Source organism: Mesoplodon mirus, assembly GCF_964341445.2.
Source record: "Mesoplodon mirus genome assembly, chromosome: 13".
In the NCBI taxonomy this organism is placed as follows: domain Eukaryota; kingdom Metazoa; phylum Chordata; class Mammalia; order Artiodactyla; family Ziphiidae; genus Mesoplodon; species Mesoplodon mirus.
In genome coordinates, this window is record NC_138989.1 from 29095550 (window position 1) to 29122307 (window position 26758).

At 51.7% G+C, this 26758-nt stretch overlaps 2 protein-coding genes across 11 annotated transcripts in view; one reads left to right on the top strand and one right to left on the bottom strand.

Annotated features, from left to right (window-relative positions):
- The first annotated feature begins 1006 nt into the window (after positions 1–1006).
- On the top strand, positions 1007–20380 carry MPPE1 (metallophosphoesterase 1). 7 transcript variants are annotated; one of them, XM_082640735.1, is made up of 14 exons: positions 1007–1328; positions 1943–2005; positions 9051–9213; positions 9584–9984; positions 12420–12528; positions 14196–14299; positions 14888–14962; positions 15639–15747; positions 15859–15927; positions 16006–16128; positions 16730–16870; positions 17780–17958; positions 19470–19532; positions 19879–20380. In XM_082640735.1, exons 4-14 carry the CDS (start codon positions 9689–9691, stop codon positions 19922–19924), a joined length of 1314 nt encoding a protein of 437 aa, XP_082496861.1. In that variant the 5' UTR covers positions 1007–1328; positions 1943–2005; positions 9051–9213; positions 9584–9688; the 3' UTR covers positions 19925–20380. The 7 variants fall into 7 exon arrangements, with proteins under 7 accessions (XP_082496861.1, XP_082496856.1, XP_082496855.1 ...); XM_082640730.1 differs by lacking the exons at positions 19470–19532; positions 19879–20380 and having other exon boundaries at positions 8709–9213; positions 17780–19421; XM_082640729.1 differs by lacking the exons at positions 19470–19532; positions 19879–20380 and having other exon boundaries at positions 17780–19421.
- A 37-nt stretch (positions 20381–20417) lies between these two features.
- GNAL (G protein subunit alpha L) overlaps positions 20418–26758 on the bottom strand; it is an 85688-nt gene continuing 79347 nt past the window's right edge. For all 4 annotated transcript variants that reach the window (XM_082640725.1, XM_082640728.1, XM_082640727.1 and 1 more), the window contains 7 exons: positions 25149–25203; positions 24097–24170; positions 23607–23665; positions 23230–23350; positions 22345–22475; positions 21052–21119; positions 20418–20577 (listed from right to left, as the gene is read on the bottom strand). In XM_082640725.1, the coding sequence (XP_082496851.1) occupies positions 20431–20577; positions 21052–21119; positions 22345–22475; positions 23230–23350; positions 23607–23665; positions 24097–24170; positions 25149–25203 (655 nt within the window). In that variant the 3' untranslated portion in view covers positions 20418–20430. The remainder of the gene's footprint in view (positions 20578–21051; positions 21120–22344; positions 22476–23229; positions 23351–23606; positions 23666–24096; positions 24171–25148; positions 25204–26758) is intronic.

Consider the following 26758-nt stretch of genomic DNA (forward strand, 5'->3'; position numbering starts at 1 on the left):
CATGTTCCTTTCGTCTCTGTATTTCCTTAAGCTTGTAGCTCTAGGCGTAACCGGATTTCTTTTTTTTTCCTTTACTTTTCCGGTTAGTGAGAATACTTTGGAGGTGATGCTTACCTCCTGTTGCATCATATCACTGTTCATACAGAGTCCAGTTGTGCCGGTTTTGGTGATGTTAAAATTGTTTATCTGGGCATATTTGAAAATATTCCAATATTTTAATTGTAATAATTACCACTTACTACTTACTTACATATACCAGGAATTTTGCTAATTGTTTTCTATGCGACTTCTTATATTACATCTCAGTACATTCACTGTACTCATACATTTGAAAAACGGACCGTACTTGGTTGTTTGGAAGACTCTGAACCACTGCTCCGAGCTTCAGTTTGTTTTTTTGACATAGTGATTCTTGCTCTTGATTTACGGGGTTACTTTGAGGATTATTTGAAGTAATGATATGAAAGCATATTGAAAAGTAGAACACGCCCTGCTATAGTGTTATAAAAAAGAAAATCCAAAATAAACAGTTACTGTGATGTCTGTCTCACTTATTCCGCACCCGTTTCTTGAAGGCGCTGAGCCAGGCCCCGCAGAAGAGGATGAAAGCGGCCGGGTGCGGGCACGCAGCAGCCGGAGAGGCGGGGACGCAGGTGAGCGGCCGCACAGCCACCCTCCGCGGGAGCCCGGGGAAAGGCCCAGAGCCGGCCCAGCGCCGCGCGCCCCGCCGTGCGCCCTCCCGCCCAGCGCCCCCAGCGTCTCCAGCCACAGGCGCCCCCACCCAGCGCCCCGTGTGCGTCCGCTCCCCGCGCCCCACCCCGGCCCGCGCCCTGCCTCAGCACCCCGGCCCGCGCCTCCAGCGCGCCCCGCCCCTGCGCCCCTGCACCTCTACGCCCCGCTCCCCGCCCCCAGTGCGCCCCGCCCCCCGCCCCTGCGCTTCCACTCCCGAGCCTCTACGCCCCGCCCCCCGCGCCCCAACGGCGCTCGGGCCCCGCCCCGCGCGCTCGTCGCCCGCAGCCCGCTGGGCCCGTTGCTGAGCCAGCGTTTCGCCGCCGGCAGGTTCGGGACGTCCGGCGCACTGAAGCTGGTGCACGGGGCGCGCCCTGCGGATGCGGACCCGCGGTGGGAGCCCGCGGCCAGAGGCCGGCGCGGGGCTGGGCCTCCAGGACCGGAGCAGGCGGCTGCGCAGGCAGGTGGGGGCCAGGCAGCCGGGCTCCGTGTCACCTCCGCGCTGAGGCGTCGGTGCTTCCGTTCGTTGCTGTTCCCGGCCCTGCGAGCTGCAGCCCCCTTGCCCTTTTAGGAACGCAGGTTTACCTCTTGAGAAAACGGTATACTGGAAATTATTTATTTGCTGGAAAATTACCATTACCTAAGGCCCATGTATTAAATCGTAGGGGCTGCTCCCTTCCTAGTTTGCTGCTGTAGATTTTTAGAAACCCGTCTTATTTTAAAATGTAATTTAAGATGGAAAATTTAACATACAAACAGCCACTGATGGCATTGTGGTAATAATGAATTTAACATTAATGGACAAGTATTAAGCATGTTTTAATGCTAGTTTTTTGGAGGAGGGAAATTAGCTATTCAATGATAGCTTTGAAGTTAAAAATCAATGGATGAAATATTTTGCTCCCAGTGATGACCTGCAGCTGCTATTGTTGTGTGTTGGGCCATACAGAGCAATGTTGTATACGTGTTTTATGTGTAAGTATTTATATTACAACTTAAAAGAACTGTTCTTGGCCAGTAACTAATGTCGGTCGTTAGGTCGTTAGCTGTGTGGTTCTCGGTGTCTTTTACTTTCAGTGTGGCTCGGGTTCCTTGTGTGCAGGAGGCAGCAGCCACTGTGCCCTCTAGGAGGTGATGCAATTTCCACTTTAACGATAGTTAATGAATGAAAGATTATTGTTCCACAAAGCACACAGTTTGTGTTTTATTTCAGGTAGAGGCGCTCTGATTTTGGGGAGCACAGGCCAACCTTCATACCGGTCTCTGTCTTTAAAAGGTGAGAAGATGACCGAGTGATATTCCCCTGAATCCAAGCTCCCAACACTTTTTCTTCTTTTTTTAAATATAAAAGTAGTGAATTAAAATCTAAAACGAAGCCCTTGTTACAGGACATTGTTAACTTATAGGGTCTTCTGTGTGCGTGTGTTTGTCTTCTTTTTAAAAAAAAATTGTGGCAAAACCTGCATAACATAAATTTTTACCATTTTTAACTGCACAGTTCAGTGGCATTAAGTACATTCACATTGTTCTGCAACCATGACCACCATCCATTTTCAGAGCTTTTTCCTCTTCCCAAATGGAAACTCAACATCCATTAAATAATAACTCTCCATTCCCCCCATCCCAGGCCTTGGCACCCACCATCCCACTTCTGTCTCTATGGAATTGACTTCTGTAGGGCCCTCATATATAAATTTATTTATTTATTTATTTTTGGCTGCGTTGGATCTTTGTTGCTGTGCACAGGCTTTCTCTAATTGCGTTGAGCAGGGGCTACTCTTCGCTGCAGTGGGCGGGCTTCTTATTGCAGTGGCTTCTTTTGTTGCGGAGCCTGGGCTCTAGGCACGCGGGCTTCAGTAGTTGTGGCACGTGAGCTCAGTAGTTGTGCCTCGTGGGCTCTAGAGCCCAGGCTCAGTACTTGTGGCACACGGGCTTAGTTGCTCCGTGGCATGTGGGATCTTCCCGGACCAGGGTTCAAACCCGTGTCCCTTGCATTGGCAGGTGGATTCTTAACCACTGAGCCACCAGGGAAGTCCAAGGGCCCTCATATAAGTGAGATCGTACAGTATTTGTTGTTGTGTGTCTGGCTTATTTCATTCAGCATACTGCCCTCAGGGTTCATCCATGTTGTGGCCTGTGTCAGAATCTCTTTCCTTTTTTAAGGGTTGAATAATATTCCATTGTAATTAGATGTTCATGCAACATTTTGTTTATTCATGATTCATCATCCATCAGTGGACACTTGGGTTGCTTCCACCTTTTGGCTATTGTGAATCGTACTGCAGTGAAATTAGTGTACAGATATCCGATTCTGTTCTCAGTACGTTTGGGTATGTACCCAGAAGTGGGATTGCTGGATCATATAGTTCTATTTGTAATTTGAGGGGGAACCACCATACTGTTTTCCACAGTGGCTGCACCATTTTACATTCCCACCAATAGTGCACAAGGATTCCAATTGCTCCACATCCTCGTCAGCACTTGTTATTTTCTGTTTGTTTTGTTTTGTTTTTGATAATAGCCATCCTGTCCCTTTTTTATTTGTTTTGTTTTGAGTGACTTGCGTGAGGTCACACTCTGGGAAATAACACACTGGGGTGTGGGCTTCCCTGGCTGTTGGGATCACCCGGGCCCCAGACATTAGGGGAGACCCCAGGAGCTCCAAGCGCTTCTGTGTCTTTCCCTTTTAGAAGAAAGTGTTTTCTCCAAAGAGTCTGGGGAAGACTGTCATCACTTCCCTCCAACCAGAGAGCTGCCCGGGCTCTTCCTCTGTTTGAGTCCCACACTGGGGCTGGTGAGAGGACGGTTCTGGGCGTGCGTTTGCCAGTCTTTACATTCCTGCCTGGCTCCCACTCAGAGGAGAAGGAACAGCCTCTGTCCTTTTCCCTCTTGTGTCTGTGATGAAGGTAGACTGTTGTGCATTAAAGAGAGATGATGGACTGAAACAGCCACGCTGTGTGTTTGTAATTCTAAAATACCCGGGAAAATAAATAAAACTAAACGTAAGCCATTAAGTCCACACACATTAATTGAGCACCTGCTGTTTGCAGGCACCAAGTGTGCATGAGAGGGGGGACATGAAGATAAATGGGCTGGGTTCCTGTGCAGGGAGCGGAGAGCCTAGTGCAGTAGGAAGTATTGTTGATGTCATGGCCAGTGCACACAGGCACGTGTACAGAAAAACGGAGCTCAAAGCTTTACTCTGCCTTTCCTCCACAGTGTGCCCTACAGGCTTGTCTTTTCTGTTTTGTTTTATTCTATTTTATTTTTAAAAATTTGGGTCAGAAACCACCAAACTGATTTTATAAACCAGTGATGAGTCTCTTCTAGCTTTTTGAAAAATTCTGGGATAGTAGTGTTATCAAACCAAACTTGGGTCTAATCTACTGACACCAGATTGTGGTGAAGGAAAATGTGGTATTTATTGGAAAGGTGCCAATACAAGGAGGACAAGTGGCTTGTGCTCTAAAACCCCAAACTCCCCATGGTTTTTCAGAGAAAAGTTTTTATAGGCAAAATCTGGGGGGAGGGTGCAGGGTGTGTGGCTTCCTTCTGTTTGGTTGGTGGTGAGGTGGCAGGGCGGGGCTCCAGGAATCTTGTGCTCAGCCTCACGTTGCCTTTTCCACCCGTGTGGGAGCCTTAGTTCTGCAGAAGAGCTCAAAGTCATGATTACTTGTATCTTGAGGGGGGGAACCAGGACCCTGCCCCAAGGCTGCACTATTGTTTCTTGACTGTTACTTCCTTGTCTCCTCATTCCTTCCCTTTTCTGATTAGTAACTGTTTGAATCTGCCCTTTGGGACTCAGGAAAGGTCAAGGAGGTTGAGTGAAGCCTATTTTCTACAAACGAGAGACGGGGCACACAGAAAGGCCTTGTACCAGAGTGGGTTGGGCCCCATAGGGTCCTGCTCCATTTCAGTAGATGTTACTGAGCTGTTTTTTTACTGTTGTCGTGTGTGTTGTCAGGAGTAAGAAGTGTGTGTGTAGTAGAGATCAGAATACCAAGATTCAGCCCTGTAGGGGTCAGCAGGGCCTCTGACATGTAGGTAAGCCAGGAGGGGTCCTAGACCTGTGAGTCCGCCCCTTCATCTGAGGCCAGACTGAGCTGTGTCGGGAGCCTGCATGGCTTTCCTGCTGGGTTAAATTTGATGAGCTTAATAAAACCGGCAAATTGAACTTGGGGAATGAAAACAGTAACATTTTATTAATTTTGCCTTTTGAACCCAAACCTGCTAACGCAGAGGAAAGCTTCTAATATGGACAGAATTATTCATCATTAATCCCAAGAAGACCACACACAGAATATAGTCTTTATCATAACCTCCCACTTCCTCCTCTTACAGGCTGGTGATACAGATGGATAAACACATCTTTTTCGTGTGTTTATTGATCAGGCAGGAGGGGACGGTGGCATCTGGGCCTGGGAGGGACCAGACCCCCTGTCGCTTAGTCTAGGAAAGGACACGTTTTCTCTCCATTCACCTGTGAGAGCCTGGACGTGGAAGGGACAGTAGCATTTGGTGGTTCAAGCTGTGGCTGTGTTACCGGAAGGGGAACCCCTTCCAGGGCCCAAGGGTGGGGTCTTTAATACTCAGAAGTGAATTGTCCAAGGAGACACATGCACTGATGAAGCAGAAGACTTGACTTTAGTGGGAAGGGGCACCCAGGTGGAGAGCAGCAGGGTAAGGGAACCCAGGAGACCTGCACTGCCACATGCTTGTAGTCTCAGGGTTTATGGTAATGGGTTTAGCTCCCCAGGTCATCTATGGCCAGTCATTTTGCTTGTGCCTGTATTTGGTCCAATTCCTGGCAGTGCCGGCATCTCAGTCAACATGGATTCCAGTGTGAGGGTTTCTGAGAGGTTGGCAGGAGATATTGTAGGCAGGCGTCTCCTGCCTTCTTTTGGGCTCTCCCTAATTCTTCTGGCTGTTGGTAGCTTATTTGTCAGTCTGTGTTCCTTATCAGGACCTCCTGTTGTAAGATAAATCATGCAAGCGGTCATTATCCTCCCTGGGCAGGGCGGGCAGTTTCAGTCAGTGGTTCCCTAACAGCTGTGGTGATCTTAAGTCACTGGTTTTTATTATGGTTGAGATAAAACATAAAGTTTACTTTTAGTGAGGCAAGGGTCTGGGGGCTTCAGGTGTGAAGCGTTAGAAGCACCACGTAGTGAATGAATGGAGAAGCAGGGTCAGCCCAGCGGCCATGGCTCCCAGACTCTCCGGTCACTGGCCCTCCTTCCCCAGACCTGCTGGGTTCCACTGACCGAGCCTGCGGGAATCCCTCAGGGTGTGAGCTTGACTCTAATCTTGTCCTGAGAAGCCTGCCTCATAGGGATGAAATAAAATTCATATTTTATGGCAAGACGAGAAAACCTTAGATACAAAATTTTTCTCTGCCCATTTGGGCCTCCTCCCCCCTTTAGTGTGTGCTGTGCACCTGCACTGACCAGCCCTCCTTACTTAGAGAAGGCTTTCCTTCTTCATCTCATCAAGTGTCACAGCTCCTTACGGGGTGACCTTCCTTCTTCAACTTGTAAGGGACCGTGACGGCCCACCACCCACTGCTCGTATGTGCAGGCCTGGATTGTGTAAACTGTCAGTGATACGTTTGATGTGTGACCCTTTGTCTCAGAAACAAAAGACCATCTCCCAGGTTGGCTTGAATAAAATTTTCCATTTTTTCCTTAGATCGACTGTTGGTTAATTTTACTGTCAACAATAGAAAGACTTACTTTAAAAAAAAAAAACACTTTTGTGAACATTTCTGTTAATCTCCACGGGTGCAGTGGGGGCAGGTGCTGTGACCCCCCGAGGCCCAGAGAGGGTCGGGGACTTGCTGAGGTCCCCCAGCAGAGCTGCGGTCTATTCTCACAGATCTGACGGAGGATGCAACACCGGAAGAAGAGCCAGGGCTGCTCTCTCTTGCACTTTCCTGCCCCACCCGGCCGCAGGGTAGTGATTGGTTGCCCATGGCCGCAGGTTCCCTCGAGCCGGGCCAGGAAGTGAGCAGCAGCCAGGTCCCTGAGGCCAGCCACAGGCTGGGAGCCAGCAGAGGGCCATAGGAAGCAGCCGTGGTGGAAGTGACGTCTGGGCCCCTGGCGTGGGGCTCAGAGCTGCGCCTGGCCTGGTTCCCTCACTGTGTCAGCCCTAAACACTGCCTTCACTTCAGAAGGTTAAGGGGGTGGGCTGTGGCCATGACGTTGCAGACAGCATTGGGAACACGATTTTGATGGATGGTGCAGTGAGTTTTGGAAAGAGGAAGAAAAGCAGTTTCCAAGCTTTGAGCAAAAGGAATTCTGTTTGAAAGATTTGGTGTCAGAAGCTGTCAAATATGGTTTTCACTCTGGTGGTGAGTTCTATTTTTTTAAGGATCACATTATACCAGGTTCACGTGGTACTGGGGTTTTCTCCAGAAAGTGTCCCAACAGCCTCTGGCTGGCCTGCTGCCCCCCTTCTTTCCTTTCTTCCCCTTCCCTCCCTCCTTCCTTCTAAGTCCTCTGGTTTGTTTGTTTATGGCAGAAAGAACACGGAAGCCTGAGGAAGGGCCAGGGCTCATGCCCTCTGACCCGTTTGCCTGGGCCTTTATCTAAGCTGACAGCCGTGGGGCATAGGGCGGGCTGGGAGGGGTCCCCGTGCCCACGGTGCAAACCCACCGTGTAGGTCTCTGTCACCATGCCGTGGGGAACAAGGTTCTCTGATGGAGCAGTGGGCGTGGAGGGGCCATTTAACTTGTCCTTAGGGTTTTCTCGTTGGGAAACTGGGACCCACAGAGCAAAGGCTGCTGACGGAAGGCTCCAGACCAGCCCCAGGGCTGGGGCTCCCTCCCTCTCAATCTCGTGGGTGGGGACATTAGGGTCTAGCAAGTTTCAGCTGCTGTTTTGTCCTTGGCTTTCAGGATTTTAGGAGAGTCTAGGACTTTGAAAGAAAATGGGACAGTGAGAGCAAGTGGTTTTGGTACATTTGAATGAGTCCAGGCTGAGGAGGCTGATGGTGTTGAGAGGGTTCGTTACTCCTTCGAGTCCCTTCGCTTTTCCCTCTTTTATCAGCGAGCACAGAGTCTGTGCCCCGAGTCACACTGACGGTTGTCCACACCTGAGGTGTGACCGTGATGAGTGCATGGCAGCAAAAAGGACCTGCTCCTCCTCCTCGTGCCATCCAAGGAAGCGCTGGCCATGTGGGCAGAGGTTCGCGTGGGGTGACCACACGTCATGAGGTGGCGCTGCCACCCTCAGAGCCACTCTACACTCTCCTTAGAGAAAACGGGTGGGGAGGACAGTCCAGGTCAGAGGGGAAGGGCTGGCTCCCATCACCGACGGCCCAGACCTGGGGGTAAAGCTGTCATGTGTCATGCGTCTTCTGTGATCCCAGGTCACATGCGCGGCTGCCTATGACCTCTGTGTTCCCAAGGGACATGTTTAAAATCTAGCCTTTGAGCCCTGCTCCCCATCGGGTACTTACTATAAACAGTGCGGTTCGAGGGCAGACACAGGACGGGATGGGGAGGTGGGAAGCACCTGCCCATCATTTCCTCGTTTCTAAAAAGCCGCCTGTGGAGGTGAGTCCTGAGCAGTGCAGCCCCACAGCCGTCAGCATGATTTTAGTCGTCGAAAGCCAGCTTCCTCATTGATCAGTTTCTGGTATTTTCAATACTGGGTTGTGTTTTAAGCTTTTGTTTAATGGCTTAACATACATGTTTGCCCCTGTTTGTTTTTAGGTGAGGTTTTGCTGTTTTTCCGCGTCTTAGGGGTTGCGTGTTATAAACCCCACTGTGAAGTAGGCTGGGCTTTTACAGGTGCAGGTGCGAACATTCTGGAAGCCGGACTTTGTGGCGATTGTTTTAAGCCCTAAAAGAATGAGTGTCCATGTCCCTTTGGTTGTCAACCATATGAAGGTTCCTAGATCCATCCTAGAAAATCACCTCCCTGGAAAGGACTCTCTGTATTTATTGGCTCAGTTAGGATCCATGGTGGGTGTCTCCACAGCTCCCCCTGCCTTCTGGAGCTTCTCCCGAGTCTGAGCTCTCTGTGGCCTCCAGGTCACCACATGTTGTAGGATCCTGGTCTTGAGCAATAGTGGAGGAAACTAAAGTGGAAGGCCACCTCTCAAAACCCACCTCAGGCCACCCTTTCATCAGCATTCTCGTCAGATGTGTCAAAAATGGATGCCAAGTTCATCTACGATTCAGATGAACCCGTGAACATTTGAAAGTTTCCCGAAGAGAGACAACCACACGTAAATGTCTTATAAAGGAAGGCCATTTAGAGTTTAAGGCTGATGTGCAAGTGAAAACCCATGTTTGTGGGAATGTGTGTAACCCAACGCAGTGTTCATGGCTGTGGCTGCATCAGACCCCAACCCTGAGCCAGCGAGGAAACACCTTGTCTGTGAATGTCTACTTCTTTTGTGGAAGAGCCGTGTAGAAAAGTGGAGAATTCACACCAAAGGCAACATGTTACATGGGGCTACGGCCTGTTGATTTTTGAGGAGGTAGGTGGGGCCAAGTGGCACCTGCTTGCTAATTGTTGACTTTTCCTGTTATGTCTCGCACCTTAAACATCCTTCCCTAGACTCCCTCCATCTCATGATTTCTAAAGTAGTAATAAAACTTTGTCATCTTGGTGGGACGATCATTCTAGTAGCGCTATCCTGTCACGTGGAGGTGTAGAGACCACCTAGGAAGCCACTGTTTTCCCTTATCTGTAAGTCATGTGGCGGGTCGTCCTTGTGAAAGTACAGGACAGTCCTGTTTATCTGGGAAGGTGATAGGGTTCTGGAACTTGCTAGTTCTTAATGGAAGGCTAGTGACAGTGGCTTGTTAAGGGACACACATCACCCGATCCTCTTCCTTTCCCCACAGGTACTCGCCTAAGACACCAGCACCAGCTGCACCTGGCCAGGAGTCTAGTTTCCTTGTGGGAAGTCTCGTGGATTTGACTTGGCTGCTGCACCCCCAGGCAGGGACATGGCTGCAGGGGACATGGCCTCGACCCGGCTGGGGGCCAGGAGGCAGCACCTCCATCCACTGAAGAGGAGGGGCTTGGTGCTGCTGAGACTCACGGCCATTGTCTTTGCTGTGCTTCTCTTTTGTGAATTTCTAATCTATTACCTAGTGATCTTCCGGTGCAGTTGGCCTGCAGTGAAAACTCCCACGGATGCCGGTGGACTCGGGACCCCTGAGCCTGTGCTCAGGGCCATGTTCTTGGCTGACACCCACCTGCTCGGGGCTGTGAGAGGCCACTGGCTGGACAAATTACGGAGGTAGGGGCTGGACAAATTACGGAGGGTTTTCTGCGGGTCCGTAGGCTGGAGGCTTGTCGCCCTCTACCCACGGGTTGGGCCTCACGGCTTTAGGGACGCGTTCATTATTTTCTCCTCAAAGAAGGACATTTGGGGCATTTGGCTTTTCCTTTAACTTACTATTTACTGAGTGTCTGTTACGTACAAGGACCCAGGATTGTGAGTCGGGTGTGGGTCCGAGTCCTGTGGCTCTGGACTAGTTATCAGGCCTCTGAGCTCCTTTGTCTCCCCGTCTGCAAGTGGGTTCATATGGGAAACCTCATGGACCATGTGGACGAGGTCCGCGGAGGGGTCTCCCTCTCCCCCTCACCTCTCTGGTGTGAAATTTTGAGCCCTTGGGTTTGCCCCTCTGGGAGACTGGAGGAGGAGCAGATTTGTGGTTGTTTCCCTGGGGACAGCTTAGACCTGCTTGGCTTAGTTTGTTTTCTCATTGAAAGGCTTTTAAAAATGTTATTTTAAAATTTTTTTAAAAATTAATTATTTATTTATTTTTGGTTGTGCTGGGTCTTAGTTGTGGCAGGTGGGTTCCTTAGTTGCGGCTCGTGGCCTCCTTAGTTGTGGCTCACCAGCTCCTTAGTTGCGGCTCACGGGCTCCTTAGTTGTAGCATGCGAACTCTTAGTTGCAGCATGCATGTGGGATCTAGTTCCCTGACCAGGGATCAAACCCGTGTCCCCTGCATTGGGAGGCGGATTCTTAACCATTGCGCCACCAAGGAAGTTCCTAAAAATGTTATTTTTAACTGTGGTAAAATGAAATAATGTAAAACTTACCATCTTAACCATTTTTAAGTGCACAGCTTGGTGGCATTAAGCACATTCACAGCACTGTCCAGCTGTCACCCCACCCATGCCCAGAACCTCACCATCTTCCCCAGCTGAGACTCTGTCCCCACTGAACACTGACTTCCCCTCCCCTCCCCCAGCCCCTGGTCCCCCACCATCTACTTCTGTTTCCAGCAACTTGACTGCTCTGTGTCCCTCAGTAAGTGGGTCCCACAGTGAGTGTTTGTCCTTTTGTGTCTGACTTGATTCACTGAGTGGAACGTCCTCCAGGTCCACCTGTGTGGTGGCAGGTAGCAGGATCTCTTTCCTTTTTGAGGCTGAGTTTTACTCTGCTGTCTAGACGGACCACATTCTGTTTATCCGTCATCTGTTTCCGGACACTGGGTTGCTTCCACCCTTTGGCCTTTGTGCTTGATGGCATGAAGGCAATTCCTGCCCTGGTGGCCCTGTCCCTGGCACCTTTTTGTCACCATAGCTTCATTTGTGCCTCCCTGGACAGGACTTTACTCCTGTGGGCGGGAATGTCCTCCAGTGCTTGGGATGTCCCCAGGGTGGGCGAAGGAGGCGGGACGGACGGCGGGGCTGCTGTACCTTCTTCCTCAGAGTTTTAAACCCCAGGAGGCATGAGCTAAACCAGGGCTAGGGTGAGGCCCGGGTTCTCTGTTTGGGCTTCACCTAGGGAGCCTTGTTTATGAGCAGTCCCGCGAGCAGCCTGCCCTGTCCTCCTGCTGCTGCTTCTACACACTTTCCTCGCCAGGGTGAATAACAGTAAATCAGGGCAAACCAAGGTGTGTATTTATGAGGCGTCCTTGGTGAATCAGTGGCCACGCAGAGAGGTTTCTTGGCCTCAGTCTCCCCTGACGGACAGTTACCGTCCCCTCTATCGTGCCCCGGACGTAAGGCCCGCTTTGGGAGGGGAGAGGAGCTGGGATCGCAGGACAGTGGTGGAGTCGGAGTTGGCCAGGGAGCTGGAGGCGGGGCAGGCGCTGCCGATTTGAAGCCCCACCTGTGTGGGCACCGTGCCCGCTCGCTTCATCCCGTGACTATTGTGAAAGCAGGTTTCACTGTCTCGTTGACCACAGAGAGACCAGGAATCAAAGGCAGTAGGCAGCGTTGGCGAGGTGACCACAGGTTGCTGCGGGGCGCCGTGTTGGGCTGTGGCCTGTTGGGCTGCAGACCCAAGGCTCTGAGTGGCCGTCTTCCTCTGGGAGTTCTGATGCTGGGCTGTGTCTCTCGTCTCCCCCAAGAAGCCCTGTGCTGCATCTCCTCCGTGTGTCCGTCGGCATTGGCATCTTTGGAAGCCGCATCCAGGCCTCCCAGGCCCCTGGGCTCTGGTGAAGGAGGGACAGCTTCACGTGCAGGGTGGGGCTGGTGTGAGGGTCCCACCCAGGGAGGCAGTCCTTGCGGTGGTGGGAGGGGCAGCCTGACGGTCCCCTGGTGCCTTTGCCCCCTCAGTGAAGCAGGTGGGGACCCTGGCTCTTCCAAGCAAGGGGGGCCATGGAAGAAGGAGCGGGGCCCTTTTAGTTCACATTTTAAATGGCCCATCAGACCATCCGCTGGATGTAGCTCCGCCCGAGAAGCGGATTGACCCTTCCTTTCCTCTTGGCCTCCAGGGAGTGGCAGATGGAGCGAGCCTTCCAGACGGCGCTGTGGCTGCTGCAGCCCGAAGTCGTCTTTATCCTGGGAGATGTCTTTGACGAAGGGAAGTGGAGCTCCTCCCAGGTAAGACCCTGCAACCCTGGCACCCTGGTCCTGTGCTGAGGTCCAGTACAGGAAGCCCAGGGGGTCGTGGAGCCCTGGCCGTGGGTCAGAGGTTCCAGCATGAACAGTGTGTGGCCTGTCCTGAGGTCTTTGGGCTCTGTGTCAATGACAGTCCTGAGTTAGGTCGGCTCATCTTAGGTTTGTCTGTGCAGGAGACACCTGGGTTAGCCAGACGCTTCCCATGAAGCTCTCGGAAGGGGAAAAGTAAGCAAGAGGGAAGCATTTCAGTTGTCCCTGGAGTTACAGAGTACATGCTGAAACGTAGCTTGACTTTAGGCTCTTAAAATATAATGGCTACATCATGAGATTGTGCTATGTACAGGTTACTTGCTTTCCTCTCATTTTCCTTCCTCTGAGGAAGGTGGGGGGAGCCAGGCCCTGGTGGGAGGAGGTTCCTTTGCCCTCGGGGCCAAGATCAGGTGATGTGAACCTTTCCACAAACCAGAGAGAAAGTCCCTTCTCACCTTGGCTGTCAGAATGCTTTGCCTACTACATTCCTGGGATTAATGGGGGGAAAAAAAAGCTGTTGTTGCTGCTTAGTTAAAAATGTTCTGTCACTAATGGTTTTGGATGATTTTTTTTTTTTTGGCTGTGCTGTGCAGCATGTGGGATCTTAGTTCCCCAACCAGAGCTCAAACCCGCGCCCCCTGCATTGGGAGTGCAGTCTTAACCAACTGGACCACCAGGGAAGTCCCCTGGAAGGTATTTTAAAAAATTAATTGAAATTTCCCAGGACGGTCCTAAGCTGTACAAAGAAAGTCTTGGTCCAGGTATGACAGAAACCCAGTGTTCATAGGGTTGCAGTGTTTGTTGTGATCTAGTGCAGAACTAATTATGAAATAATGGAAATGCTGTATGTAAAAAGCAACTAGTTATAAAACGAGGTTGGGTATAGATGTTGGTTTTGCAAATCAAAGGGAACATTTTATCTTTTTCCAATTTTATGTTATTCTAACCTTAAGTATTATTTGTTAAAGTCTTTGTAAATGTATTGAAGGAATCTCTATCCAGCTTATTTCCCTAGGTTGGGCCAAATTTAAAACTTTTAGGATAAAGTTGACTACTGTTCAACTAGGTATCGTCCAGCCTGGAGTGTTTGTCCAGTTTATGTTTTTGGGCTTAATAAAAATAAGAACTAAACAAGCATCATTCTCAAGCTTTAACAGTTAAAGTCAGAAAAGTCTTGAGATATTTGTTGGACTTTGTCTTTCCCCCATGTCTCATTGGGCCCTACCCCACCGTCCAGCCTCAGGGAGTGTGACCCCATGGGAGCTGCTGGTCCTCATCCTGGGGGGACACACAGTGTACTTGATGTTTCTGCAGAGCCCGTTCTTAGAACAAGCCCAGATCTGCGGGCATCCTCACTCAGCCTGGGGTCTGTGCGTGGCCGTTAGGTGACCTTGAAGTAGTGGGTGTATGAAGCAGGTGGTTTGGGGAGATAACACCATTTCATTAAAATTTGGCATCAAATTAAATAGTTAAAATATTAAGTTAGTTTTGGGAAAAGAATGTTAGAAATTCCGTACGTTGGCTTTATGAACGTCTGATCTGGGCGGGAGTGACCTCCTCACCCTCAAAACAGGGCAGGGAAGGCTCCCGGGCCACAGCGGTGGTGCTTCTCCCCGCAGGCCTGGGCGGACGACGTGGGGCGCTTCTGGAAGATCTTCCGACACCCGCCCCATGTGCAGTTGAGGGCCGTGGCCGGCAACCATGACATCGGCTTCCACTACCAGTGAGTGGTCAGAGGAGGCCCCTGCGCACGGCTGTGCCTTCCTGCCTGCCCAGCCTGGGGGGCCTTACCTGTGCGGTCAGGTGGTGGGGCTCCACGCGGGCGGGACTGCTGTCCTGCACATCATACGCCTGCTCCACGGCTGATCTGTATGTGCCCTGGAGTGATTCTAACTTGAAACTTACATTTTGTGGCCAGTTTTCTTCGGGAATCAGAAAACAAGACGATTTGGGCTTTACTAGCTAATGTTCACACAGTGCTTCTGATGTGCCAGCCTGTTAGAAGAACTGTACTTCTGTACATTTAATCTCTTATTTTACCTATTATTTTTTATTACTTTACCCACTGTACCAGTGAGGAAGCTGGGGCCCTGGGGACAAAGCCGCTAGCCCCAGGCTCCAGGCCCTGGGCTGGTCAGTGGTGGGGCAGTGGGGGTGGCACCTTGCCCACCTGGGGCCCATGGGAGCTCAGAACGAAGGGTGCTGGTCGGGCCCTCAGGTCCCGGAAGTTACTTTCTGTGTTCACGATACTGCTTCAGACGTCTTAAAATGGCTCGTTCTGAAAACTGTTTCTTTTTACAATTGAACGTAGGATGAACACATACAAAATAAAACGATTTGAGAAAGTTTTCAACCCTGAAAGGCTGTTTTCTTGGAAAGGAATTAAGTGAGTATTATCTATGAATTCTTATGAAGACCCCTAGAACTTGAATTTCCTTAAGAAAGTTTAAACACGATGGTCATGTCCCAGATCATTGGATTAATCGGCTTCTTATCTCTAAATTCTTTAAGTGTCAGGCACCTTCTTCGTGCCCGGTGGACGTGCATGTGGGAAAGGAAGGCACATGTAGTGGGCGTTTCTGACGGTGCACGAGAGGGAAGGGGGCCCAGGGAACCACAGCTGGCCTTGTTGTCAATCCCAGTTCGGGCTCCTCTGGCCCAGCTAGCTCTGCAGCACCCCTAGCCCCACCGGGTTTTAGGATTTGCTCTGTTGTCTTATTTCACATCATCTCCAAAGGGAGCCAGGCTGTGTGGGTGGGTCTTTGTCTCCCCATTTTACAGCCGAGATCCAGGCACACGAGGTCAGACGCTCAGCATGGCGGTCACCTGGGACCTCTCACACGTTCAGGGTGGAAAAGCCTTTACCGTGTCTTGGACTCGCCCAGAGATGCTGTTTTGTCCCCTTAGCATCGTCTGCACCTGCAGACAGAGCACAGCCGGGCTGAGACTTACAGCTGTGCTGGGGTTTCTTCCCCATGGGTGTGTAGCTTCTGTGTCCCAGGGACACAGTCGCCAGCGGACAGCACAGGTGGCCCATGGCTGATCTTCTGCCCTTGCCTCAGTTTCGTGATGGTTAACAGCGTTGCACTGGAAGGGGATGGCTGTGATATCTGCTCTGGAGCAGAGGCTGAGCTCCTGGAAATCTCTCACCGGCTGAACTGCTCCCGGGAGGTAGGACCCCACACTCTCCCACCCCCAGGGCATGGCCTCCCCGCCTTCCCTCCCCACCATCCACCGTCCAGTGAAGGCGGGGTGTGAGTTAAGGGCCTGACCTCTGACCAGCAGGAGCATCGCCCCCAAGAGTGTGGAGACGGGCAGCGGCTGCCGGCCTCGGCCCCCATCCTCCTGCAGGTGAGGGGGTCCCCGCCCATGTTTGGAGGAAGCGTCCAGGGTCTTATGGTCCCCTGACTCCTCTCTGACCCTGGACAGCACTTCCCGCTTTACCGGAGAAATGACGCCAACTGCTCCGGGGAGGACGCGGCACCCCCTGACGAGAAGTACACCCCCTTCAAGGAGCGCTATGACGCGCTCTCCCAGGAGGCCTCGAGGAAGGTTTGCTGCCTCCGGGACGCAGGGACATGGGGACACAGGGAGGCGGGGTGGGACAGGCAGTGCCTGCACAGCTGTTTCATCCTCCCCCCCCGCCCCCTCCCCAGGAAACCCACTTCTGTTCCCTAAGATCTAGTTAATAATGTTCTCAGCTATTCTTTATTCTGTTTTACCATCACCACGTATTTAGGAAGGTGAATGACACTTAGAGTTAAGTTTTTAGGGACTTAATTAGAGTGTGCTTTCTTAAGTGTGTGTGTCTGTATGTATATATTCACACGAATATTTATATACTCTATGGTGTATGTAATATGCAAAGCAAAATATAAGTACATTTATGAAGTAGATTTATAAAAATATTTATAAAGAGAAAATGTAATTTAAAATATGAAATCTGGGATGAGAAGAATAGATTCTCCCTAAGAGCCTGAGCTCAACTTTTGGTGGAGTCTAAACAGCCCAAAGGATTTTCAGGGCCGAGGGAAGTGGGCCCGCCTGCCTGCGGGGGCTTCGTGGTAGCCACGGGGCGGTGGCCGCGGGGTGGTGTCTGTGGTGGTGGCCCTGGGCCCTGGCTGCACTCTCCCCACCTCCGCTGTTACTGCAGCTGCTGTGGTGGCTCCGGCCGCGCCTGGTCCTCAGTGGCCACACGCACAGCGCCTGCGAGGTCCTACACGGGGCCGGCGTCCTGGAGGTCAGCGTGCCATCTTTCAGTTGGAGGAACAGAAACAACCCCAGTTTCATCATGGTATGTGAACCTTTATTTTCATCTCAAAACTTTCATACGTATTTAAATCAACACAGTGATCAACTACTGAATTGCTGCAATCTGTGAAAATACACAGAAGCTGTAAACACCACCCCCCAGGCATACCAGCAGGAACACCTCTCAGGGGACAGTTGTGGCTGCGGGGGTACACCTCAAGGTGTCTCATCCTGCGTCCCTGCAGTGCCCTCGGGTACCAGCTCTGCCTGTTCTGTTTTCTAAGGAAGCAGGGTCAATCTTGTGTTATTTTCCAAACATGCCCATTTGTTCTGACAGAAAAATGCTACAGCTCTTGCACGTTTATTAAAGATGTTAATTAGTGATGACCTGAAGCTTCAGCTCCTTTCTTTGACCCATGAGTCCAGCATCCAGGTCACCGTGCTTTCATGTCAGGGGCTTTTACTTCATAACAAGATGGGGAAAACCTCCTGTTTTCAAATTCAAAGTAAATGAACGTTCCCCACTGTCATTCCACATAGCAAAAACATCTACCAAAAAAAAAAAGAAAAAGCCCACTGAGATGCCCCCAGCATCTGGTATACGTATTTCTGGTAACAGCTGCTTATTTCAGCATTAAGTGGCATGAAAAACAGCCGTGTCCTGCTTGTTCCTGGATGACCACTGATGCTAAGTCTCCAGGCCTCTCTGAACCCCTCTGCCATGTGCCCCCCTGGGTTTTAGAGGAACCCCCCGTGCCAAGGGCTAGATTCAGTGGAGGTCAGCTCCAGGTCGTGTGCACTCAGCACACTGGGACCCAGTGCTTGGGGGCGGGGGGGTGGCTAAAGGCTGTGCCCTCGGTCTCAGGTGCCTCAAGCCCAGCGGCTGCCTTTCCTCGGTTGGGTCTGTGGGTTGGCGCTGTCACGGCAGCTAACGGTCTCGCTTACTCTCCAGGGCAGCGTCACGCCCACAGAGTACGCCCTTGCCAAGTGCTACCTGCCCTGCGAGGACACGGTTCTGACCACGTACTGCACGGCGGCCGGGGGCCTCGTGCTCCTCACGTTAGTCCACGCTGGGCTCGTAGCCTCACCTTTTCATTTCGGTTGGAACATGCTCAGAAAATTTAAGACCACGTGAGTAGCAGGAGACGTTCTGCACTTAGTAGTAAGTCCCGAAGCCAACGAAACTGAACTTCAGGCAGTGCCTACGGAGGGCGAGACCAAAGTGGGCCATGGGCACAGCTCGTAGGATCTGGGTTGCTGGTGCAGAGTCCTGCAGAATCAATAGTTGATTGTGCTGTTCTCACGCTGTGAAAATGGGACTTGTCTCTACAGCAGGTCTGTCTTCTCGTTTTATCAAATATATGTGTAATCAAAGATTGTGTCTGTACAGTGTGTAAAAGCTATGAATGTCATCACTTGCATGCACTAGACAGCCTTCCTTCCCCAAGATGGAGGGTGAGCTGTTCACAAATGCTGGGTTTGCTTCTGTCCTCCTATGAGTAGTTCTCAAGTTCTTATATTTTATAAAGCTGTATACTTAAAATAAAATACAGATGCTATGAGCAGGAATACACTGTTCTCAAGACTTTTGTATTTCTGTGCTAAATTTATGGAATCAGATTTTTATTAATTAATTAATTTTTTTTGGCTGTGCCACGCGGCATGCAGGATCTTAGTTCCCTGACCAGGGATCAAACGTGTACCCCCTGCAGTGGAAGCACAGAGTCTTGACCACTGTACTGCCAGGGAAGTCCCTGGAATCAGATTTTTAGATGAGTGTAATTTTCTCTCCAGCAGACCAAGTTGTTAAATTTGAATTGAATGCCTGTCAGTGATCAAAAGAAACTTGAAAAATGGACCAGGAAGAGGCTTTTGGTATTTAAAAATAAATATGCCATGGTAATTTTAAACCGGATAAAATGTATTCTTTTTGTATTTTTTTCCCTAAGAGTCTGGCTCTTCAATCAGACTTTTAAGTAGGAAGTTTAGTTAGAGCGGAATTGTTGAATAATAATGCATGTAAAAATATACAACTTCATTTTTTTTGGGTGTATGTGTGGGGCTGTAGCTCTTCAGATTTTCATGTTTTACTTTGAAAATGCAATGGAAACTGAAAATCATTTCCACTTTATATGTCTCAGTTCAACTGAGAGTTTTACGAAATAATCAAGGATGACAGGAACAGGAATTCGATGATAATGAAATAAAAAAATGTGATGGTGCATTGTCTGTAAAGTTGTCATCCTTTATTTCATGGAAGAGCAGTATTTAAATGTGGATGAATTTACAAAGGATTATAAGATGCTGATTTATAGAGTAAACTTAAAAATATTAAAGACTAAAAGACGAAATGGGAGTTAATGCAGTAACGCAGGCTAGGCTGCCCCATCTCTGCATTTGTGTCCTTGAAATATAACCTTGGACAATTTAAAAGATTGTCTTTGACCTGAGAAAACCGCCCTTAAGGCCATGGATACGCGAGAACGGCTTTCGAGGTCTTGAGCTGGATGTAACTCATGAGGCTGCATTTGCAAGTCTAGGTTGAGAAACAGCCATGTATTTTGACTTTGTATTTCAAATAAAGGTTTTGTAATGTTTCTTCTTCAAAAGGCAAATCACATTCTATCCTTTGATTCTCCAAGGCCAGAGACAAGCCTGGAACCCTTGTCTTCTCGCTCTTTGTTTACGATGAGACCTGTGGTCAAGTAAGTGGTTCAAAAACTTTGACTAAGGGAATGGGTGACCTTGGAAAAGTCTTTAAATTGCCAGATAATTGAGAAACATGTTTTCTGGAGAGAAAAAACATCCTTGGTTCCCCGAAAGAAGCTTGTGGTGTAGGTGTGGCATTTTGTGAAATGTGGATGATTAACGTGTATCATTTATATTTATATAAATTTATATATATATGTATATTTATCAAGGAGTATTGTTAAAAAGTACCAACCTGATAAAATACCCTAAACTCTCTATACACCATTCACTCCCTTTCTCAGAGCAAGCGGCAGTATGATGACAGCTGTTCAGCACAACAGAAACACGTTTCTTTTACAGGGACAGCCATAGTCAAGGCACGGAGATCTACAGGGATTTTCCTTGAGTAGTTATACAAAATAATATTACATTTCGTGGTCTGTACAGTGTAATAAACCAGCAGTAAAACAACAAAAAGAACCTATGAAAGGAGGCCGTTGCCTGAGCAGCGTGAGTCTGGGGACCATCGTGGACGGGACACATGTGGCCAGAGCGAGGGAGGGGTTTCTGCTGAGGTGTGGATGGTCAGAGGGGCTCTGACACAGAGGCTGAGGCCAGCCGCCCCTGGAGACAGGACTGAAGGGGGTTCTGTCCCCACTGTGGCTTGGGGACTCCTCTGAGTCGTGGGCCCATGGGGTCAGAAGGGCGACGCCCCGTCACGCTTGGGCCAGTGCGTCTCCCCATCTGCCAAGTTCTCCACAAGTCGGGGCCCCCTCACCCCCACACAGACCGGGGCGGGGAGGTGGGGGCAGAGGTGGCCGGGGGCCCGGCGGTCACGAGAGCCCACACGGTGGACGGGGACTCGCTGCTCTGTGCTGGGCGGCCCTGGGACACGGGGCGGGGTTGGGGGGCTCACAGGAGCTCGTACTGCTTGAGGTGCATCCGCTGGATGATGTCCCTGCAGTCGTTGAAGACGCGGCGGATGTTCTCTGTGTCCACGGCACACGTGAAGTGGGGGTAGCAGTAGTGCTTGCCGTCACCCGTGGCTGTGCTGATGCGCTGCGGAGACGCAGCCCGTCAGCTCCAGGGGACCGAGGGCCAGGGGCGGGGGCGTCTGTGTCAGGGCTGAGCTCCCCAGATCTCACTTTTTATGTAAGTTTGAAATCATCTCAAAATACAGAGTTTTTTCAAAAAAGGAACGTCTGAACCTGAGCAGGTCCGTTTCCACGTGACCCTTGAGCTGAGGAGAGGCCACACCCTGCATCCCACTGAAAGGCAACACGCAAGTGGGGTCGGTCATCTCAGTGCCGCCCTGGGGCCTGTACCCTGCCCATTCCTGCTGGGAAGCTGTGTGACCTGAGGTCGGAAGTCCGACCTCCCTGAGCCTCCGTGTGCTCAGCTATGAGATGAGGGAACAACACCTTCCCATCCCTCATTGTTTGGGGGAGATTAAATAAGCTCGTGAGAGACTAAGTGCAAAGAGCAGGGTCACCCTAAGGTGGCAGGACAGCAAAGGGCAAGGAAAATGCTCACCAAGAACAGATCCCGGATGAAGAACTTAGCTCTTGTGACTTTGGGATCTTCTCCTGCATCTGGTGTCGCTGTAGAAAATCAAAGGGAATTTTATTTAAGTGACATGACACACAGATACAGCTGGATGGAGGCTGTGCACACAGAGCACGGAAGCACACGGGCCGTGCAGCCAAAGACTGAAACGTGACCTTCGTCTCTCTCCTCCTCCCAGGTCACTTTGACTTCAACAGTGGTTTGCGTTTGGTGCAGGGTGAACAGCTTCTACTCAAGTCAGATGAAGCGTCTCACTGACCGGTGAGCCGGCCCCCAGTCGCCTGCACCTGGTGAACCGTCCTGCAGGGAGGGCTGCCAGCTCATCCTGAGACTTTTCCCAGGAAAAATGCTGACCATACAGGGTAAGGGGAGAGAGGGGCTGGTTCCCAGGAAAGGGCAGAGCAGGCCCGGCTGCTGCAGGGTGGGTGGCATGGGGGCTGGGGTGCTCCCAGACGGCGGCTGCTACCCGGGTCCAGGAAGCACCCCGCCAGGCTGGCTGAGGTTGGTGCAAAGACCGCGATAGGTTTCTTAACTTCTAACTGAAGTTTCTGGGAGAGCCCCCTTCATCCTGCTTTATCCAGTTTAGGATTAAACCTTGAGGAGTGGGGTTATTTTGACATAAGCACATCCCTCCTTGGAGACTCTGGTGGCCCAGGAAACTCAAAACCCAAGAGCAGCCACTGGAAATGGGTCCCGACTCCTCCAGGTTTGCCAGACGGGACCTTCCCGTCTTCAGCACTGAAATTCCCACGTCCCAGGAGCCTCACAGCCTCCCGGGACGGCTGGTCACCCGATGAAGTCACCGTGCTGTGGCCAAAGTCATCGCTGGGGACAGAGGCCTCAACAAGATGGTCCGCAGCGGGCGGCTCAGGACAGAGGTCACTGCTGCCCCGTCCCTGCGGACCCGGCTGGAGTGGCTCAGACAGCGACTTCCCTGTCAGTCACTGTGCAGGGTCAGCAGGCAGGTCCAGGCGGACCGACTGACACGGGGCCCCGGGAGGCAGAGCTTCCCCGCAAACCCCGCATTCACGTCAAGCTGCCCTTCCTCCTCCTGCTCAGCGTGGACCAAGCTGGACTCTGAAAATTTTACAAACGGGACCCTAAGGACATTTTAATACTCTAGAAGCCAAGGGTGGGGCAGGAGTCAAGAAGATTGATCTAAATTAACTGAGTTTCCTAGATTCATCAGAACCGTAGGAATTACAGGGCTACTGAACAATTCTTTCCCTTAATCGCAACATACTTGTTTTGGAATCTTACCGTCTTCAGGAACAGTATAATTTGCATACTCTGGGAAGTAGTCTTCAATCTTTGATTTCCCTGCCAACACTTTTTCTGCCAGCATATCCTGTTTGTTCAAGAACAAGATGATGGAAATGGTCCGTAACCACCTGGAAAGGAGCAGGAAACACACAGGTGTGGGTCCACTGCCTGAGCAGGCACCGCTGTCGCAGGCATTATCCATGGAGAGGACAACATGCTGCCCTCCGGACGAGGCGCCGGGCTTGGGATTATTTGATGCCCCGGAACCTCAGCCCCCACTCCATCTGCACACAAGACTCCCTCATGAGGATAAACTCTCAGGACGGGGATTCAGCTCCACGGGGCTGTACTGGCGCCAAAGCCAAGGTTCACGTCAGAAATAAATACGCTCGGGTTTGTGTGGTGTAATTTACTAGTAAAGGGTCAGAAAAGCGGGAGAAGTTAAAGCTCTCACGACAACAGAAACAGAATAAATGGTCACGCAGGGCATCTGAGGATCTTGGGCGAGGAGCTGCGTGTTGAGGGTCTGGGTGGGGACTTGTCACTTCGCTGACAAGTTGAGGGAGGGGCTCAGGGGTCATCGAGTCATGAGCAGATGTTTTAAATGGGCGCTTTTTGCATTTTAAAAACAAAACAAAACCAATTTTGAACCGTATATAACCTTAGGCTTCCAAAACAGAGATCTGGATTTTCCTGACAAAGTCCCATCAGCTTCACACCCCCATCTTAAGTAAGTCTCTACATTAAATGGACTGAAAGAGGCTTCTTATGGTTTTAGAAGATTTATCACAAGGAAGGACTGCATCAGAGAACAAAGATGAAAGCAAGCCGAGAGGCATTATTTTTAAACCCAGAGGGAGACCAAGTTTACTGTCTTGTCACCTGTTGTTCCAGATGCTCTCGAAAAGGTCCAGGGACTCCCGCAGGCGGTTGGTATTGTTATCTTCCCGGATCACCATGTTGTAGCTGCTGCAGGCGGCCACGTAGATGATGGCGGTGACGTCTGGGTGGGAGGAGTGGGGGAGGCACCTTGGTTATTTAGAGCAGTTACGGCCACCCATGTCCGGGGAGAGCTCCCTTGTGATCGCAGGATTGACCCGGGGCCCCCAAACTAGCAGAGACAGTGTGACCCCAGGATGCTCAACTTCCGTATTCATGGGACTAAGGCACTTGATAGGTGAGCGGATTGAAAACTACTGAAACAGTAGCAGGAGGGAGTGTGGGTTTGTCCCCATTTTCTTGAGAGAGGGAGAAATCACCGTTGAAGCACTGGATCCATTTTCTTCTCTCGTCCCTCTGGCCTCCGACATCAAACATGCTGGGGGAGAACATGGGTTGGGGGGTGCCGTTAGCCGGGGGTGGGAGGACATCCGTCCTTTTCTCTCCCCTCCTCCTGGCCCGTGGCTCTGCTCCCCAGGTGACCTCACACACGGGCCCAGCGGGGCCTCCCCAGTCTGGCCCAGATGGGTGTCCACACCCCGGTATTTCTCTGAGCCCCGGCCCTTAGCCCTGTGATTAGTGGCCGCTTGGCTCTCTTTCCCCCTGGGCAGCCCCTTGCCTGCGTCCTCCTCCTCTGCACCTGCCTGAAGCCACGGGGCTCGAGTGCCTCACTTCCCTGCACTGACACCTGCGCTTGTGGGCACGCACGTGGGTTTGTAGCACTGTAGGCCCAGGATCGCCCAGTATCCAGGCTGCTTCCCCGACCCCAGGCCTGGGGGCCCCGCGGGGGGGTCCTGCCCACACGCTTACTGGAAGTTGACTTTGTCCACTTGGAATCGTGTCTCGAAAATCCCTGACGTCAGAACTCTGCACCTGAGGAGGTCCTGGAGGCAGAGCAGAGAGAAGCAAACAAGTGACCCCTGTCCTCAGGAGGACAGCCCGGGGCAGCCAAAGGTTGCGAGTGTCCCAAACAGCAATTCCCTCCATCGGAAAAGAAACAGGACCTAAAAACTCAGACAAGGGCTTCCCTGGTGGCACAGTGGTTGAGAGTCCGCCTGCCGATGCAGGGGACACGGGTTCGTGCCCCGGTCCGGGAGGATCCCACGTGCCGCAGAGCGGCTGGGCCCGTAAGCCATGGCCGCTGAGCCTGTGCATCCGGAGCCTGTGCTCCACAACGGGAGAGGCCACAACAGTGAGAGGCCCGCGTACCGCGGGAAAAATAAACAAACAAACAAACAGACAGACAATGCTCTCGGTCTCACTCCCCGGAGAAAGTCACAGTTAATGTACTGGTTTGGTCTTGGAGACTTGATGGCTCTGCTTTTATTTCCTTTAGAAGCTTCTCGTAATCACTCCTGAGTGTTCCCTACTGACACCATGTCCCCAGCAACCCGCCAGTGTCTGGGGAGAGGCGCCTGTCCCGCCAGCTGTTGCTCTGGATCAGACTCTCTCTCCTCTCACAGTTCTAGTCTCTAAGGTAAAAGATGATGAGAAAGCCATACAGTTTCACAAGGCTGACACCTCTGCTGGCCTGTCAGGTGTCAGGGTTTCTTTCCTGGTCACCAGATCCATTAGGACATAAATCGGCCACCGCAGTGACTCTGGAAGTGGAGGGTGGTGGCCCCTCTGAGCCCGATGAGAAGTGTGAGAACAGACTTCAGGGGCAGGCTCAAGGCCAGGGTAACTGAGCACCCAGCGTCGGCCTCGTAGAGGGATGGGCTCCAGGGGACGACCAGGAGCTCAGACCTCTGGGGGTGGGGGGTGCAGGGAGCCTCCCGGAGGGGCACGGCTGGGCCCCGAGGGTACAGAGACCCTCCAGTGTCCCCCGGTTCGGGCGGTGGTCGCGGCTCAACCCCACCTACCTGGTCCGTAGGCGTGTAGTCCACCAGGCTGACGCTGTCAATTCTCTCCAGGAAGCTGAAAAGAAAGCCAGATGTGCTTGGGCCTGCTCTGGGGACGCCTCTGGGCTGGCGGGCCGAGTCCAGGGGGACGGGGCAGCCACGGGCCAGCAGGTTGCCGCATTCTTCCTGGACACGTGTCTCCCCAGCAGATCAGAGTCCTGAGGGTCCTGATCCGTCGCTGTGGGGGAGCGGGGCTCCAGGCCTTTGCCCTCCCTTGACAGGTTTTACATGTATTTATCTTTCTGTTTATCGTCTGTCCCCCTCCAAATGTGGGACCCACAGGGCAGATCTGGCTTGTTGGCCGGGTTTCCCCAGAGCCTGTGGGGCAGCCCAGTCCCTGCATATTTGTGGGATGAAGTGAGCAGGGGGCTGTGAGGCCCAGCCTGCAACTGACACAGGAAGACACAGCGCTGGTTAACCAGTGAGCAAAGGGCCACTTCCCGAGGGGTGGGGGCAGCAGAGTGTGTGAGGAGCGGGCGGGGCTCTGAGTGCCCTGGTGGGGCTCTCCAGGTGGGGGGTCCCTGTGGCTGAGGTGGGGCTCCGGCCCTGGGGAGAGTGGATGTGACCTGGATCAGGCGGACTCGGCCAGAGTCCCTGCCTGGACAGCTTGGGGTCCACTGTTGTGTATCTGGAGTAAAGTCATGGTGGGCCTTCCTTCCAGCCTGTGTGCCTGTGAGCTTCTGCACGGTGAGGGGGGAGCACCTCCCCACCTCCACACAGCCCCCCTCCCCAGCCAGCACTGCAGGCCCTTGAGCTGCTCACAGGAGGAGGTGGGAGTGCAGAAGACCCTGGAGGAGCCACAGGAGGGGACCCCTGAGAGCTGAGTCTGGTTTGAAAACCACAGTGCACTCTGGCCCAGTCCTTGCCGGCCTTGCATTTGGTGGAGTGGAGGGCACCTCAAAGTCCACCCCGACCATCTAGCAGGAGAGGAAAGGGGCAAGAAGACTTGAGTCTGTGATAAAGAGGGAGGGGTGTCTGTCGAGGTGGGGAGGGACTCTGGACTACAGCCCAGAAACCTGGGGGCTCCAGTGGGGAGATGAGCCGCCCCCCTTCCCTGTGTATGGATGTAATAATTTGAAGCAGAAGTGGTCTGTCCTCTCGGCAGGGACATCTAATATGAGAAGGTGATACAGACACTGATCATCTCCTATCGAAAGGGCTGGAAGGAACTGAAAATCAAACCAAATATGAAGGCTTCAGCTCTGGTTAGAGGGTAGGAGGCACCCGATTTCAAACGGGATGCAGACAGGGTGGAGGGGGTGGGTGAATCTATTCAGATGGTAATAACCGGTTAAGTAGAAACAATGAAGTGTGGTTATTAACAAAAAAGACATCAGAAGTTGTTGAAAGATCAGAGACTGCCTTCCCGAGGACGCGTGGGAGTACCTTCCTGACCACTTCCTGACCGCGACTAAGGAAAGATATACCATCTGTCCCCACCCCTGAGCCCGGGGTGAGTGTCCAGGGTTCCTTCCAGCTCTGGTACTTAACCACCTGAGACCTGACCGGCATCAGTGAACATTTCCCAGAGCATCTTCTGAATTGGTACTGATGGTGAATAGTCCTCTGAG